This window comes from Globicephala melas, chromosome 4 (assembly GCF_963455315.2).
Source record: "Globicephala melas chromosome 4, mGloMel1.2, whole genome shotgun sequence".
Taxonomy (NCBI): domain Eukaryota; kingdom Metazoa; phylum Chordata; class Mammalia; order Artiodactyla; family Delphinidae; genus Globicephala; species Globicephala melas.
The window spans coordinates 82,981,076-82,998,262 of NC_083317.1; the positions used below are offsets into that span (position 1 = coordinate 82,981,076).

General features: G+C 41.4%; 1 protein-coding gene across 6 annotated transcripts in view; it reads left to right on the forward strand.

The window, feature by feature from the left end:
* ABCC5 (ATP binding cassette subfamily C member 5) overlaps nucleotides 1–17,187 on the forward strand; it is a 194,906-nt gene that overhangs the window by 98,211 nt on the left and 79,508 nt on the right. For 4 of the 6 annotated variants that reach the window (XM_030862253.2, XM_070045473.1, XM_070045474.1 and 1 more), the window contains exons 1-2: nucleotides 8,009–8,137; nucleotides 11,388–11,571. In XM_030862253.2, coding sequence (XP_030718113.1) covers nucleotides 11,443–11,571 — 129 coding nt within the window. In that variant the 5' untranslated portion in view covers nucleotides 8,009–8,137; nucleotides 11,388–11,442. Of the gene's footprint in view, nucleotides 1–8,008; nucleotides 8,138–9,944; nucleotides 10,045–11,387; nucleotides 11,572–17,187 lie in introns of those variants that run through there. The other 2 variants (XM_030862263.2, XM_060298352.1) reach the window with 2 other exon arrangements.

Below are 17,187 nucleotides of genomic sequence, written 5' to 3' on the forward strand. Positions count from 1 at the left end.
AGCAATAACATTAAAAGTGGCAGTAAGAGTAGTTGTTATTGTTATCCTCACTCTGTCAAGGTTGTTCAGGTTGCTTCAGCCTGAATGGAATCTTCTGGACTTACAACGTCTGAGTAGACTGAATTAACCCCAGTTCTCATGAGCAGAAAAGTGTTTTCTCTCAGCTTCACTCAGCTGCATACTGATAAGGACCCTCCCTCCACTCTCCTTAGCACCACTCTTCATCTTTTGAGAATCCTTTCCCCTTCAGGAAGTTTATTTATTTTTTCTTTTTTAAAAGATTCCTCTGGATCAGCATTTCTCAAAGCATTTTCTGCAGAACACTAGTTCTACAGGATGTTCAATGCTTTTCTTTTTTTCTTTTTAAAATTTATTTATTTATTTATTTTAAATTTTAACTCTGTTTTGTCTTCGTTGCTGCATGCGGGCTTTCTCTAGTTGCGGTGAGTGGGGGCTACTCTTTGTTGCGGTGTGCAGGCTTCTCATTGCAGTGGATTCTCTTGTTGCAGAGCATGGGCTCTAGGTGCATGCGCTTCAGTAGTTGTGGCTCGTGGGCTCTAGAGCGCAGGCTCAGGAGTTGTGGTACATGGGCTTAGTTGCTCTGCAGCATGTGGGATCTTCCCAGACCAGGGCTCGAACCCGTGTCCCCTGCATTGGCAGGAGGATTCTTAACCACCAGGAAAGCCCGTTCAATGCTTTTCTGAAAAACTTTTTTTTCATTGTTCAAGTTCAAATAAGTCTGAGAAATGCTGAATTAAACAAGGAGAAACAGGTTTTATTACTGTAGGATTTATCAGAGTATTTTAAAAAAATGCTAATGTGATTTGAATATCATGTATATAATTTCCCAAATGTAGTTGACTTTTGGAAATTCCTTTTTCTCAGAATATCTTGCAGGACTAGTACTCCACGGATATTTTTGTGAAACACTGCTTTAGGTAAATAGCGTAAATCTAGAAGAAAGAAAACTTGAAAAATTTGTCTTAGACCTGCTACAGATAGAACATAGAATGCTGCAGCATATACATAAATAAATCAAGAAATTTTAAAAATATGGCTTCCCTGGAGGCGCTGTGGTTAAGAATCTGTCTGCCAATGTAGGGGACAGGGGTTCGAGCCCTGGTCCAGGAAGATCCCACATGCCGCGGAGCAACCAAGCCTGTGCGCCACAGCTACTGAGCCTGCGCTCTAGAGCCCACGAGCCACAACTACTGAAGCCCGCGCGTCTAGAGCTGGTGCTTCACAACGAGAAGCCACTGCAATGAGAAGCCTGTGCACTGCAACAAAGAGTAGCCCCCGCTCGCTGCAACTAGAGAAAACCCGTGCACAGCAACGAAGACCCAACGCAGCCAAAAATAATAAGTAAATAAATAAATTTTAAAAAAAGAAATTTAAAAAATAAACAAGATAAGGGCTTTTTCTTTAGATAAGTATTTTAAATCTGAATTTTGATTAGAACTGTAAGAACCCACAAACAAATAAAAGGTAAATAGATACCAATTTCAAGCTGTTTCTGAATCCCTGAGCAATATAAACTTAGACTGCCTCAAGGAGGAAGCTTTTTTTTCTTTCTTTTCCTTTAGATCAATGGCTTACCAGCTGCTGGCCATATGTTATCCACCTAGATCTAATTTTAAGATGAGAATTTAAAAACATTCTCTGGTATTGTTACCTCTCAAATATGCTCAGACAGTAACATTTTAGTAGACGGGCAATGTTGATTTTTCTCATTGGTGGTCTTGCAATCGATAACGTATATAATTTGTGTTTTAACAGTATATAGTTTTTCCTCATGGAATTCAATAAGTGAATTATTTTGAGTGAAAAATACACACAGCCTGCATCAGTTTTAAGTTTTCCTGGACTGATATTCATGCCAGAAAGGTTATCACCAGTGTAGACCAAAGTTGTTTATCTCTTCTTCTGATCAAAATCCCATGTTTATAAAGCAACACACCTGAGAAGCTTTGGGGGATGACTGGGAGCGACCACTCTTCCAATTTGTCTAGGCCTGTTTAGTGAGAAGCCTCCATCTTGGCTGGACTATTGGTTCTGTCTTCTCCGGCTTAGTGGGACCCTGTTGCCTCTTGTCTGTGACCTGACAGGTACCCAGTCGATACTTCACAATGTGGGAAAATCCCTCATGCACATTTTACCATTAGAGATGTTAGACATACTGCATTCTTTTGTTTGCTTAAGTAATCCTTAATTGTCATTTTGGGAGGAGTAAAATTCCAAGGCCTGTCTATTAATTGTGATGCTTGTTATTTGAGCTGAGTAGATTTAGATGATTGTTCTGGGTGGAGGGAACAGCTAGAGTAAAAACATGGAAATTACAGTGTTATCAGGACCTCATATTTGAGTAGGAGAGTGACAGGAAATGAAGCTGTGGTATAACGTGGGTCCAGATCACAGGTCTTGTATACCAAGCTAAAGTTTGGTTTAATTTCATAGCCCAGTGTTTCCCAAACTTGAATAAGTCTCAGACCTCTTTTAAGGGAAACAATTATCCTAAACCCCTGATGTTGACCTAAATTATTTATATTATAATATTACTTAAATATGTATATTCATAAAACCATGTATAAAGTCCTTATATCCTTTATAGTTCTCATACCACTATAAAATTAAAATAAATTTACAAATTATTACATACAAGACTACAGAATCAACACAACACTAATTTAATGTAGTGCATAATATTGTTTTATTAAAATTAGATAATTGATGTCATTTTTTTCCCTCTTTATAATACAGAGCTAGTTTTTTGGAACACCTATCTGTTATTTTGTTGGCTATTTTGTTGAGCCAATTTGATAGTGCATCAAAATATAATAGCTCGTAAACATTTTTTAAAAAGTAATTCTTCATTTCATTCCAACTACTACTGCTACTGCTAATGAACTTAGGAGGTTATTACTGCAAAGGTGGGGAGTGTGTAATTCTTTTCTTCATAAGGTGAATATGTGATATGACTTATCATAACATGCCTATACCGCTGTGTACTCTGTGAACACTCAGCTTCTCCCATGCAGTTCTCTATTAAAAATTCTGTGAAACCTTTGTCTCTATAACATGCTATGATATTATTTGGCTTTTATTCAGCATTGTTTACATCTTAAATCCCCTTCTCTTCTTTCTTAATTTGCCTGAGACCATTAAAGAGGTGCATTATTCTGTTGCACTATATTGTTACCATGATGTTAAATAAAAGATTCCATTTATTAACTAATTTTTAAAAAAGTCTTATTCCATGAAAATGACTTTCATTGCAAAATTGATCTGCAAAAGTGAAGTTTTGTTTTTATAACTGGCAGAAGAATTCAGGAGTGCCACAGCAGATGTGCGGTGATCACACTTGACATTAGCTCCTGACAAGCTGGGTAGAGGAGGGTGTCGGCGGGCTGCTGGAGTAGAGCATTTCTTATATCAATGAATGGGACCACCGTCCATCCAGTTCTGCAACCAGAAACCAAGCTGTTACCCATGACACCTCTCTTTCTCATCCCACAGTATCTAATCCATCAACGTTTGTCCATTTGACCTCTTAAATTTCTCATGAGTCCGCCTACTTCTCTCCATCTTTTCCACCACAGTTCTAGTCCAAGCCACCATCCTGGATGATGACAGTCACTCCTAGCTTGACTCTTCTCTTCCATTCTAGCTGTCTTTAATTCTTTCTCCAGTCTGCCAGCCTCAGGGAAGTTTTCAAAATGTAAATTTGATTTCTCAACGCTTAACCCATTCACCTTTTAAAACCTTGCAATGGTTGGTTTTTGCTCTTACTCTAAAGACCTATAACATGATCTACCTTTGGAGACCTTCCCTTCCTTCTCCCACCACCCGGCCTTTGTTGTTCCCTCTGCTTGGAGAGCTCTCTCCTCTGCTCACTTCCACCATCTTCACCTCGCTAGCTCCTACTACTCTTCAGATGTAAAACTAACCTTTCTTTTCTTGTACATATCAATTATAGTTTAAATTTGAATTAATGTTTATCCAGGACTCTAAACCCCACGAGGGCAGGAAACTTGTCTGTTTTAGCTCCATTGTATCTCTATCAAATATTGAATAAATGAATATATTGAGTACCTTACACAACATAAATATATTTAACAATTCTGCATTGCAACATAGATTCTCTAGCCCCTTGCCTGAAGGTTGGAGAATATCAGCCTCTGCCCCAAAACACTTCACAACATAAATACACTTCAAGGAGGGGATGCTTTGCAATTAATACCACGTAAATAAGTTAAGTCTTTGGCCCAGGCTATTCTTGGACAGGCTGAGGTAGTACCATAGTGTATTGAGATGTTGAACCAGGGTTGTATAGTGCTCATTCATTTTTTAAAAACCTATTTTTGAAGTATTCAGGGAGATTTTTGTAGATTTTTATTTTATATGAAGGTATCAGATATGCAGCTTTTGGGTACTACAATGTTTGAAGCATGGTTGGAAGTACCAGTATGCCTTGGAAAGGTGACTTGAGGTGTACTGAAAAAGGTTTTTCTTATCCCACCAGATGGCCAGAGGTGCTTAAGGAATTCTCAGTAGATATATATCTATATATCTATACCTATATCTATATCTATATAAATCCTCAAGATTTTTCTGTTAAATTGAACATATCCCCACTGAGAGGAGAAATGGTTTGTTTCTATGATACTAAAACTTTTTTATTATGAAATCCTTAAAGGCTACCCAAAAGTACAGCAAATGATTTTAGAAGCACCTGTGTACCCACTGCCAAGCTTTTTAAAATTTTAACATTTATAAGTCATTTTTACAAATTGATGTATAGTTGATTTACAATGTTGTGTTAGTTTCTGGTGTACAGCAAAGTGATTCAGCTATATATATATATATTATATATATATGCATATAATATATATAATATATATATGCGTTCCTTTTCAGATTCTTTTCCATTATAGGTTATTACAAGATATTGAATATAGGTGCCTGTGCTATATAGTAGGTCCTTGTTGTTTATTTTATATATTGTAGTGTGTATCTGTTTTTTAAAAAAATTTATTTATTTTATTTATTTTTGGCTGCGTCGGGTCTTCCTTGCTGCGCTCAGGTTTTCTCTAGTTGTGGCGAGCAGGGGCTACTCTTCGTTGTGGTGTGCAGGCTTCTCACTGCGGTGGCTTCTCTTGTTGCGGAACGTGGGCTCTAGGCACGCGGGCTTCAGTAGTTGTGGCTCGTGGGCTCTAGAGCGCAGGCTCAGTAGTCGTGGCACACAGGCTTAGTTGCTCCCCGGCATGTGGGATCTTCCTGGACCAGGGCTCGAACCCGTGTCCCCTGCGTTGGCGGGCGGATTCTTAACCACTGCACACCAGGGAAGCCCAAAGTCGTTTCTTAAAGAAAGAAAATATTACAGAAACAGTTGAAGCCCTTTGTATATCCTTCTCTGATCTTATTCTCCTCCTTCCAACACCAGAAGTAATTACACCTCAGATTTGTTGTTGATCATGCCCAAGCCTGGCTTTACATTTTTTTTTTCTTTTCTTTTTTTTTTTTTTGCTGTATGCGGGCCTCTCACTGTTGTGGCCTCTTCCGTTGCGGAGCACAGGCTCCGGACGCACAGGCTCAGCGGCCATGGCTCACGGGCCTAGCCGCTCCGTGGCATGTGGGATCTTCCCAGACCGGGGCACGAACCCGCGTCCCCTGCATCGGCAGGAGACTCTCAACCACTGCGCCACCAGGGAAGCACCTGGCTCTACATTTTTAAACACACATGTGGGGCTTCCCTGGTAGTGCAGTGGTTAAGAATCCGCCCGCCAACGCAGGGAACACGGGTTCGAGCCCTGGTCCGGGAAGATCCCACGTGCCGGGGAGCAACTAAGCCTGTGCGCCACGACTACTAAGCCTGAGCTCTAGAGCCCGCGAGTCGCAACTACTGAAGCCCGCGTGCCTAGAGCCCACGTTCCGCAACAAGAGAAGCCACCGCAGTGAGAAGCCTGCGCACCACAACGAAGAGTAGCCCCTGCTCGCCACAACTAGAGAAAACCTGAGCGCAGCAAGGAAGACCCGACGCAGCCAAAAATAAATAAAATAAAAATATAAATTTATTAAAAAAAAAAACACGCTGGCCTTCAAAGCTAAATTCTCTGGGGGCTCCTCCTCCCGTCGCCAGACCCCCAGGCTGAGAAGCCTGACGTGGGGCTCAGAACTTTCACTCCAGTGGGAGAACTTCTGTGGTATAATTGTTTTTCAGTTTGTGGGTCACCCACCTGACGGGTATGGGATTTGATTTTATTGCGATTTCGCCCCTCCTACCACCTTGCTGTGGCTTCTTCTTTGCCTTTGGATGTAGAGTATCTTTTTTGGTAGGTTCCAGCTTTTTTTTGTCTATGGCTGTTCAGCAGTTGGTTGTGATTCTGGTGTTTACGTAAGAAAGGGTGAGCTCACGTCCTTCTACTTCACCATCTTGAGCTAATCTCCCTGGGTGTCTTTTCATCTTTGAGTGGCTGCTTGAGTTTTCTTTTTTGTGAACTGTCTGTTCACGTCATTTGCCAATTTTCCTATTAAGTTATTTACCATTTCTTATTGAGTTGTAGAAATTATCTGTATATTCTGTATTAAAAACTTTGTCAGTTATAATTTGTGCTTTATCTTTGTACTCAATGGCATCTTATATAGAAGTTTAAATTTTAATATAGTACAAATTTATCAAACTTTCCTTTATTAATTTGTTTCTGTATCTTGTTTAAGAAGTTCTTTTCTACTCCTAAGTTCACATAGATATTTCACATTTTCTTCTAAATGTTTGAAAGTTTTCCCTTTCACAGTTAGGCCTTTAATCTACGTGAAATTGATTTTTCTGTGTGGTATGAAGTAGTAATTCCTGAGTTTTAAAAAATATGTATAACCAGTGGTTCCAGAGCTATTCATAGAATCTTCTTTCTTCCTCTACTGATTTCTAATGTTTTCTCTGTTACAGATCAAGTTTACATGTATGAATGAGTCTGTTTCTAGGCTCTTTATTGCATTGGTATAGTAATCCATCCTTGTGTAAGAACACTGTATTAATTACTTCAGCTTTATGGTACATTGGTATGCTTTTTTTTTTGGCTGTGCCATGGGGCTTGTGGAATCTCTGTTCTCAGTTCCCTGACCAGGTATTGAACCTGCGCTCTCGGCTGTGAAAGCGCAGAGACTTAACTACTGGACCGCCAGGGAATTCCCTCCATTTGTGTTTTGTACTAGCTAGTTGTATAAAGGTAGAAGTCACTTTCCTTACTTTTTTTTTTTAAATCTTTGGAATGGATAATCATAATACCTATACATAGGGTTGATATGGAGACTTTAAAAAATAAGCGTGTAAAGCACCAGATACAGAACAGGTAGGCACTCAACACAGTAGTTATTTATGTTATGATCATGTTGAAGATACAGATGAAACACCAAGAGAAATAAAGTGATCAGTCCCTTTGGAAACCTCAGTTTCTTTTATAAAAAGAAAGGGATGAATTGGCATGCCATTTCTAAGGCTCTTGCCACTCTAAAAACTGTGATCCTGGCCTTTATTTGCTAGAAACCAGGCATTATAACATTATGTGATGGGCAGTGGGATTAAAAGGAGAAAGGTGATAGCGCAGAGTCGTGAGCAAGCAGTAGTAAAACGTGAAGGGCCACACATAAGATTTGGGGCTGGCTGGTTGAGAGGACATAGAGGCTATGATGACCTTCACAGTGCTTTCCGGTGCATAAACGGCCAAGCACCGCCGTGACCGCCCTGCCTACAAACACTGACTGTGCTGCCCGCCCACAGAGGGCTACTGTCAACCCTCCCGGCCACCCACTGGAACACAGGGCCTCAGAGAAGATTCCAGACAGGATCGCAGAACCTCTGGGAAGGATGGTGCAGAGCCTGCAGCGCGGTGGAAGGGAGGAGCGACTTGCACCTCCTCCAGGGCTTCTACGGTGCTTCTGGGAAATATAGTTCTTTGCCGCGAATCGAGCCTCGGGCTCCTGGAAGGGGGACTACAATTCCCTTCAGTCTTGGGAATTCTTTGTGCAGCACGCCTGCGCAGTCTGGCGGCCAATGCCGCTATAAAGGCTTGTTTTGCTCCGGGGCTGATGCTCGGGAGCGTGATAGAGTGGCCGACGCGGTCGTTTTGGAGCTGGGGCACTGGTAGGTAGCGGCGATCGCCGTACTCCTTCCTTCTCCCTCGGGTTGTCGCGGGGACTATCTCCCGTGTGTTTCGTCCGGAGGTGGGGGACTGCGATCGAGGATGCAAGCAGGTCGGGGGAAGCCGGAGACCTGAGAAACGGGGCCAGGCTTCCCTCTAGTCTCCCGCCGCCGCCTCCTCCTCGGGACTTGACCCCTGAGGGCTGGTGGTGAGGTGGTGAGGTCCTGGCGTCGGAAGGCAGGTAGGGTGGGATGAGTGGTTGGGGTTGCCGGCCACATTCCCGGCTAACGCCACCAGGGGGTGCTGCGCCCGCGGCCCGTGGGTGTGGGTAGCTATCGCCTCTGCGGGCCCGAACTGGCCGCGGGAACGCCCTAGGGCCCCGGCATCCCAGGCGAAGCTGGCCTGAGAGAAGCCCCCATCCTCAAGGTTGTAGGGAGGCGGCTTGGGGCACCCCCGCTCAATCCCCACAGAGGAGACTGAGCTGCCAGCGACCTCAGAAGCCAACCTCTCGTTTTGGCGAATGGGTAGAGGGAGGTTCGTGACAGAAGCACGCACAGCAAACACTTGGCAGAGTCCGGAATGGAATCTAGATTTCTTGACTGTCATTAGTGCCCTGTCCTCTTCCGCCGCACAGAGCTGCATGGTGCTTTGTATTTAAAACATAGGGGTCGTTTGGTTTCTGCACGGACGTGGGGAGGCAGGAGGCAGATGGGCACAGGAAAGACTGGCAAAGTTTCAGGAGGTTTTGAAGAAGATGAATAGGTCATTCTGGGGTCTCCAGCGTGAGTAAGTGAAATGTGCAGAAGGCTGGGGCACAGCAAGTGGATATCAAGGGTGTGGTAAATACATATCCTTGTAGCTTCAGGTCTTTTTGTGTAGCTGCAGGGCTTGGAACCAGATTCCTGAGGTGTTGGAAACCTAAGGAATGTTGTAATGAAGGCAATTTGGAAACACCAGTCTGGCTACTTACAGTCCTTGTAATCCTGTGCAGCCCCCTCCCCCCATGCAGTTTCAACTGCATCATCGTGCAGGAGAACGTCTACACTTTTATCACTGGAAAGAGAGTTTTGGTTAAAAAAAAAAAAAAAGGGAGCTGACCAAGTGGCCTCTGCGCTGAGCACCTCTCTGGGTTCTCCCACTTCGAATATTCTGCTAGTGCCATCGTTCAGCTCTGACTCAAAAATAAAAATACCTTTCCTTTTCCCTCTCTTAATAGTTGGAGCAAGTTAGCATTTTAAAAAAGACTTTTAAACAACTTTAAGGGAGAACAGAAAGAAGAAAAGAGAGAAATACAAAAGGTATCCCTAAAAAGTCTAGCTAGTGATCTTTCCTTAACTGTTTTCTTCAGATTTGGCCCTTGTTTCCCAGACCCATTGGACTTCCTAGCTCTTGGCTGGCCTCCATGTGGGCTGCCCTGTCTTATATCCCTGATCCACAGAAGCTGGAATCCTCCTTCTGTTCAAGGCCAGGAGATACTAGCTTTGTCCCTGCACAAGGCTTGCCTACTTTCATAGCTGTGCCTCTTTCCCCAGGAAATTAAAGAAGCAGGAGTGTTAGAGGGAATGGGAAATTGCTCCCCACACCCTTCCAACATAGAATAACTTGGAATAAAGTGATTGAAAGAAACTGAGGTTACATGAATTCTTAGACAATTGAGATGATCTTTGTGTTCTTCCTGACATGGCATTTGGTATTGTGAGTGAGTTACAATACTTTGGCCTCTCCCCTTTCAAACTGCCTCCCCTCCACTTGCCTTCTTTCAAAATAGGACTAATCTTTTCTGCTTTCCAGATAATCAGCTAGTCTGGGGAACCTTTGGAGGGGAAGGTTGGACTTCAGTGATCCCTGTAAGAAGGATTATTCTGATCTGCAGCGGCATCCCGACATTGGGGACACTGGCAGATGCCAGGTCTGTTTATAGTTTAGGCTTGCTGAGGTCTCAGTGACATGAGTGCTGCGTTCTTGGTTGTAAGCCGGTGCTCTTTATGGTGCAGTTTGTCATTGGACAAGGTGACATTTTTCTTTGAAGATAAGTAACTTAGCAGTAATCAACTCAGGGTACTTGAGCCAGACCCCTGAAAGGCAAGAAGTAAAGCTTTCTTTGTGCTGGAAATACGTCTCTGGAGGAGATTTGGTCCTTTTTATTTAGAGGATTTGTACGTGTTCTCCTTTTTTTCTGATACCTTAAAAAATGAATTGTAGCTATCAGAATTATGTCCGTACTGTTGTACTTTTAAGTCTCAGTGATAGCTAGGAATTTATGGAATTCAAAAGGCAACACAGCTACACTTCTTTAATTTCTAGTGAGGCTGGTATGAAAATTGTTTTCCCAACTTGTACCTGGGAAGCTTTGAACCATGTTAGAGTGGGGGAAATGTTTTAGAGACGTATGCATGTGTTTTGTTTTTTCAGAAGTAACCAGAATTGATATCAGATATTGATTAGAGATAACCAGGCTAGCAGGGGTTTAGAACAGAGTTTCAGGTAGATACGAGGTAAGACTTAGTAGGGCAGGGTAGGGAATTTGTTTTTGTTATTGTTTTTTAATAACAGCTTTGTTGAGATATTTTTGTATCATGAAATTCACCCCTTAAAGTATACAACGTGGTGTTTGGTTAGTATATTAACAGAATTGTGCAATCATCACTTCTATCTAATTTTAGAACACTTTCAGTAACCCAAGGGGAATTTGTTTTTAAAGGTAAAGTGTAGTACTATTTTGTGTTTTAGCTATGTAACTTCACAGAGCTTTAAAAGCATCAGTTAACCCATTACTTAATTATAAAAATACAGAGATGAGATATATCATTGGTAGAATAAGTGTTTTATAAGTTTGCATTTAGTAAAATTTATCTGTTTTAGAATTGTGGAATTTGTAATGCTTGGAACAAACTTAAATTGTTTCCAGAAAGTCTTTTTTTTTTTTAAGACGTATATAAATGCTCTATACATTGTGATTGAACATAGTTGAAGGTGAAGAAGGCGGGTGTCTCTGTCACTGTGTTTATTTTTTTAATCTTTTTTTTCCCCCCTAGAGGTGGGAGGAGAGAATTCTTCTTGATTCTATCACACTGAATTTTTTTCTTGAAAAAATTAAAGGGTAATTGAAAGATTTTTGAAAATTTATTTTTATAGATATAATGACAGAAAACTTTAATGCTTTTGTCCTTTTTTCCCCTATTTTAGAGCACTTTCACTTATGATGAAGCACAATTTAGGAAATACCTGTCCTTGATGAATTTTTAATTTCAGAAATTCTCAAGTGGAACCAAGAGTCTGTGAGCCCTGGCACCTCCACTCAGAGAAGATGAAGGACATTGACATAAGAAAGGAGTATATCATCCCCAGCCCTGGTTATAGAAATGTGCGGGAGAGAACCAGCAATTCAGGGCAGCACCGAGACCGCGAGGACTCCAAGTACAAGAGAACTCAACAGGTCAGTACTGCCTTGCTTGAGTCCCTCTTCTTACCTGCTGCGGTGCTAGACCACACTTTCTCTCTTCACAAGATGCCTAATTTAAAATAAATTTCTTTTTCTTTATTGACTTTAGGTCACTGTTAAGAATTTATGGTTATTTATGAAAGAGGAGAGGTTAGCTCTCAGCTTCTCACCTATTTTTCCCCTTGGGTTCTCCTCTAAAAAGGCTTTGCTTGAGAGAAGACAGTTTATGCCATGTGGGATAGGGGAAGGCCTGGGCAGGGAGCAGAGGGAATATGAACCATTAAACTTCATTCATGTATTTAAAATTGTTTTCTCCCTCTGCCTCTGTTGTCTGCCTTTAAAAGGTGACTCCTTTGGAGATTTTCATTCAGACTTCAGCGTGTACTTGGAACAATTCTAGATTGTTGGAGGATAATCAGTAAAATTTTCAAGTAAACCCATGAGTGTAAAGGAGCCTTTAGTTAATAACCTAATTTCCTCCAAGGGAAATAATGAATGTACATTTTAAACTGGAAGAAATATCTTTATTCAGGGGAAAAAATTATACGTTTTCTTGAATTGCAGAAGTAACTGATAAGGAAGAACGGGGGTTGCTGGGTAGGAAGTTGAGGTTTGTGTTCATCTATTTGTTCCATGAAAATTGGAGAAAGATATGGCTCTGCAGCTGACACTGGAGTTTCATTAGCCTGACATTACCTGTCCCTCTTTGCTACCTGAAAGCTGTGGCCTTATTAATCAACATTTTCTAACTGATGGTTGTTTTCTGTTTCTACTGTATATTATACAGTGCTTTCCCATTCGAGCTTAACTTTGGGGAAACATAGATTCAAGGTAATCAGTATCAAATCCTTAAGGGGCCAGTTTTGTACCTTTTCTTTGTCCCTTTGTCCAAACCTTATGTTAATTAAACACATATCGGGTATCTTTTGAATGCTAGACACTGTTAGTATAGGACTTAAACTGGAAAAAGTCACAAAGGTAACACTGGAGCAGGGCTTTGAAGACTGATGAGGTGGGGATGCTTTCAAGCTGCTTAAGTCATCTGTGCCTTAGTGGTTTATGAATAAAATGGTATCAACAGTAGAACCTAACTCATGAGTTCCCTTGAGGATTAAATGAGCTAATACATATAAAATGCTTAGAATGGTGCCTGCCACATAGCCTGTGCTCAAAAAGTGTTAGGTCTTAGAGCTAGTTGTCTAGAGCATAGGATGTATGTGAGAAAGCTCTGCACGCCATGCTAAGGAATCCTTTACTATGGGTGTTGGGGAACTATTGGAAGCTATTGAGAGGATTTTTTTCTTTTAACTTTTTTATTTTGAGATAATTGTAGATCCACATGCAGTTGTAAAAAATAATATGGAGAGACCCCATACGTACTTTATCTAGCTTCCCCCAGCGGTAACTTCTTGCATGCTATAGTATAATATCACAACAGGATATTGATTGACATGGATACCATTCAGCCACCTTATTAAGACTTCACCAGTTTCACATGCACTCATTTGTGTGTGGGTAGTCTATGCAATTTTTCCACATGTGTAAATCTGTATGACCAGCACCCCAGTAGAGATACAAATCAGCTCCACCAAAAGAATCTCTCATGCTCCCTTTTTAGAGCCACAGCCACCTCCCTTGCCCTCTCCCCCAATCTTTTTTTTAAAATAAATTTATTTATTTATTTATTTTTGGCTGTGTTGGGTCTTTGTTGCTGCGTGTGGACTTTCTCCGGTTGCAGCGAGCGGGGGCCACTCTTTGTTGCAGTGTGCAGGCTTCTCATTGCTGTGGCTTCTCGTTGCAGAGCACAGGCTCTAGGCATGCGGGCTTCAGTAGTTGTGGCATGCGGGCTTCAGTAGTTGTGGCTCGCAGGCTCTAGAGCGCAGGCTCAGTAGTTGTGCACAGGCTTAGTTGCTCCACGGCATGTGGGATCTTCCCGGACCAGGGCTCGAACCCATGTTCCCTGCATTGGCAGGTGGATTCTTAGCCACTACACCACCAGGGAAGTCCCAGTCTCTCCCCCAGTCTTTGGCAACCACTTATCTGTTCTCCATCTCTGTAATTTTGCCATTTTAAGAATGCTGTACAAATGAAATCATATAGTACGTAACCTTTTGACATTGGATTTTTTTCACTCAGCCTAATTCCCTTGAGATCCATCTAATTTGTTGTGTGTATCAATAGTTCTTTCATTTTAATTGTAATTTTCCATGTTATAGATAGACCACAGTTTGTTTAACCATTCATCTGTTGAAGGACATTTGGGTTATTTCTAGTTTGTAGCTATTACAAAAAAAGCTGCTCTGAGCCATTTGTGTATAGGATTTTGTGTGAATAAAATTTCCATTTCTCTGGGTAAATTGCCAGGAATGTAATTGCTGGGTCATATGGTAAGTGCATGTTTAGTTTTATCAGAAACTTCAATACTCTTTTCCAGAGTGGCTGTATAATTTTACATTCCCACCAGCAATGTATGAGTGATCCAGTTTCTCTGCATTCTTGCCAATACTTGATGTTATTAATTTTATTTTAGCCATTCTGATAGGTATGTCTGATATCTCATTGTAGTTCTAAGTTGCATTACCTAATGGCTAATGCAGTTGAGTTGAGATTTTTAAGACTTGATTTTTATCTTAGGAAGATTAGTTTTGAGACAGTGTAGGAAAAACCTGTATGAGAGAAAGAGAGAGACAAAATGCAGGGAGCAATCTGGAGGCTTCTGTGCCAGCCCATGTGAAAGAGGCCAGGGGTCTGTGTCCAAGAATAATAGTGAGGATGGAGGAGAGGGGAGAGATTTGAGGGCATCTCTGGAAGGGGAGGGAAACATTGGGGTGCCTGGGATTCATGGTAAGGATTTAAAACTATTGATGGACACATGGGAAGAGAAGGAAGGAGAGGAGGTAAGAATGAGTTTGCTTTTGAACATGTGGAGTTTGAAGTGCATCCACATGAGATGATTAGTAGATAATTAGAGCATAGGCAAGGAGTAGAGCAGGCACAAGTTCTGGAGTCATTAGTGCATCCATGTAGATGAAGCCTTAGGAGTGAGCAAGCTTGCCCATGGGTAGCTTGTAGAGCAGGAAGAGATGGAACCTGGGAAGGTAGTGTGTGGCCCTGTGAAATTTCTGGCGACAGAGGCCCTGTCCAGTTGGTTAGAGCAGAACTGACATTAGGGTGTGCAGTGGAAGCAGCAAACTTTTCCTCTGTGGGTGGAGAAGAACTGGAAACGGAGTCACTGTTGTGCCTTTTGTCCCCTAAATTATTAAGTCAGGCACCAGACAGCAAGTTTCCTTTGTGTGGCTCAGCCTCATCCTGAAGAAACGGGAGGCTGATACCAACCCCTTTTATAAAATCTGAGCAGTCCACATGAGTTTCATTTTCATTATCCTTTGATGTTTCCTAAACGTTTACATTTGAGTACTGTTTTCCTGTTTTTTACCATATCCTGTACCCTCTGAACTTTTTTTTTTTACTTAAACTATTTCTTTTAGATTTTTTTTTTTTTTTTGATGTGGGCCATTTTAAAGTCTTTATTGAATTTGTTACAATATTGCTTCTGTTCTATGTTTCGGGTTTTTGGCCGCAAGGCATGTGGGATCTTAGCTCCCCAGCCAGGGATCGAACCTGCGCGCCCTGCATTGGAAGGCGAAGTCCTAACCACTGGACCACCAGGAAAGTCCTTAATTCCTTTAATGTACTGGCTTTTTTTGCTCAGCCTTGACCTAAGCAATAGAATTACAGGTTTATGCAACCTATTTTTTACACACGTTAAAAGGAATGTGTAAATATCAAGTGTTTTTAAAAGTTCACATACCACCTAGAATCTTTTTGCATATTACCTGTCAAAATCCACAATCTTAGATATAAATATATCTTGAACTTGTCTCATATAACAGTTTGCTAATAGAGGAAATCAGCAAGATGACAAATTTCTGGTTCAGCGATAGTTTACAAATGGGTAATTTAAGTATTTGGGAAGTAGAATGGCTGTATAAGCATACCGTTTTAAGAATGTAAGTAGAGGGACTTCCCTGGTGGCACAGCAGTTAAGAATCCGCCTGCCAATGCAGGGGACATGGGTTCAAGCCCTGGTCCGGGAAGATCCCACATGCCGTGGAGCAACTAAGCCTGTGCGCCACAACTACTGAGCCTGTCCTCTAGAGCCCGTGAGCCACAACTACTGAGCCCGCGTGCCACAACTACTGAAGCCCGGGCGCCTAGAGCCTGTGCTCCACAACAAGAGAAGCCACCACAATGAGAAGCCTGCGCACCACAATGAAAAGTAGCTCACACTCACCGCAACTAGAGAAAGCCTGCACACAGCAATGAAGACCCAATGCAGCCAAAAATAAAATAAATAAAAATTAATTAATTAATTTTTTAAAAAAGGAATGTAAGTAGATAATTGGGTAGAGATTACAGTTTCGTGTCTCTTGATCATAACCATTGTTTCCATATTAGTTTTTAGAGACGAAATCTGGGATGGGACCTCCCAGATGCCAGGCATGTCTATTATCCATCAGAAATAAAAAAACAGTACCTCCCAAAGTAGCAAAAGATAAGGATACATAATCTGTGGCTCTTAATTGGAAAACAAGGTTTTATTCACCACCATTAGCCTTCAATAGGTCCAGTTAACATGGACACATGGAACTGTCAAACAGAATTCAGAAGCAAAGCATCAGGGATTAAATTCTCATTTTAAACAGGCGGGTGATTTTTTTTTCTCTCAAGCTGTAAGCAAAGTTGCAGAGTACACAGTTTGCCTGTTTCTTAATATTGTGACCAAATCTTTTGGAATACTCTTTGGGAAAATTGCTCTAATCATTTGCGTTTCAGATATTTGTATCACATCTGCTTAGAGCTAATTAAGTTAAAAATAATGCATTTTCACACCTCCCCTTTGTTCAGGACTATTGAGTTAAAGCTTATGGCCACACACAACTTGATGATTTGCAGACATCCTTTAATCCTGAAGTGCTAATAGGGGTGCCTTCTGTTGCTGTTAGTTCTTTGAGCCTAAGTATTATCTTGGTTGGCATTAGGCTGGCATTATTTCAACTAACAAAGATTTATGTCCAGACCGCTCCTTAACACTGTTCCTGTGTCTGAGGCATGACTCTCCAAGCACAGCTCCTTTTCTTATAACTGCATTCAGATATGCACATGTCGATCACATAACTCTACCAAGTCTGGTTGGTTTGTGTGTGCTTTTTTTTTTAATTGAGGTATAGCTGTTTTACAATGTTGTATTAGTTTCTACTGTACAGTGAAGTGGAGTTCCATGTGCTATACAGCAGGTTCTTATTAGTTACCTATTTTATATATATTAGTGTGTATATGTCAATCCCAATCTCCCAATTCATCCCCCTGCCCCCGGCTTGGTTTGTTTTAAGATGTGATGTTTATTCACTTTTTTAATTCAGCAAACATTTGAGCACTCTCCAAGATGCACGCACAGCCCTGAATGAAGTGTTCTGGTGCACATGAAGATAAATTAGTGCTGGGCCTGCCTGCCCTCCGTATCTTAAACTCATAGGCATGTACATAGATTACTGTAATTTAGATGCTATGGAGATTAACAAGAAGGAGAGAGTGCTTCAGTTTTTGAGG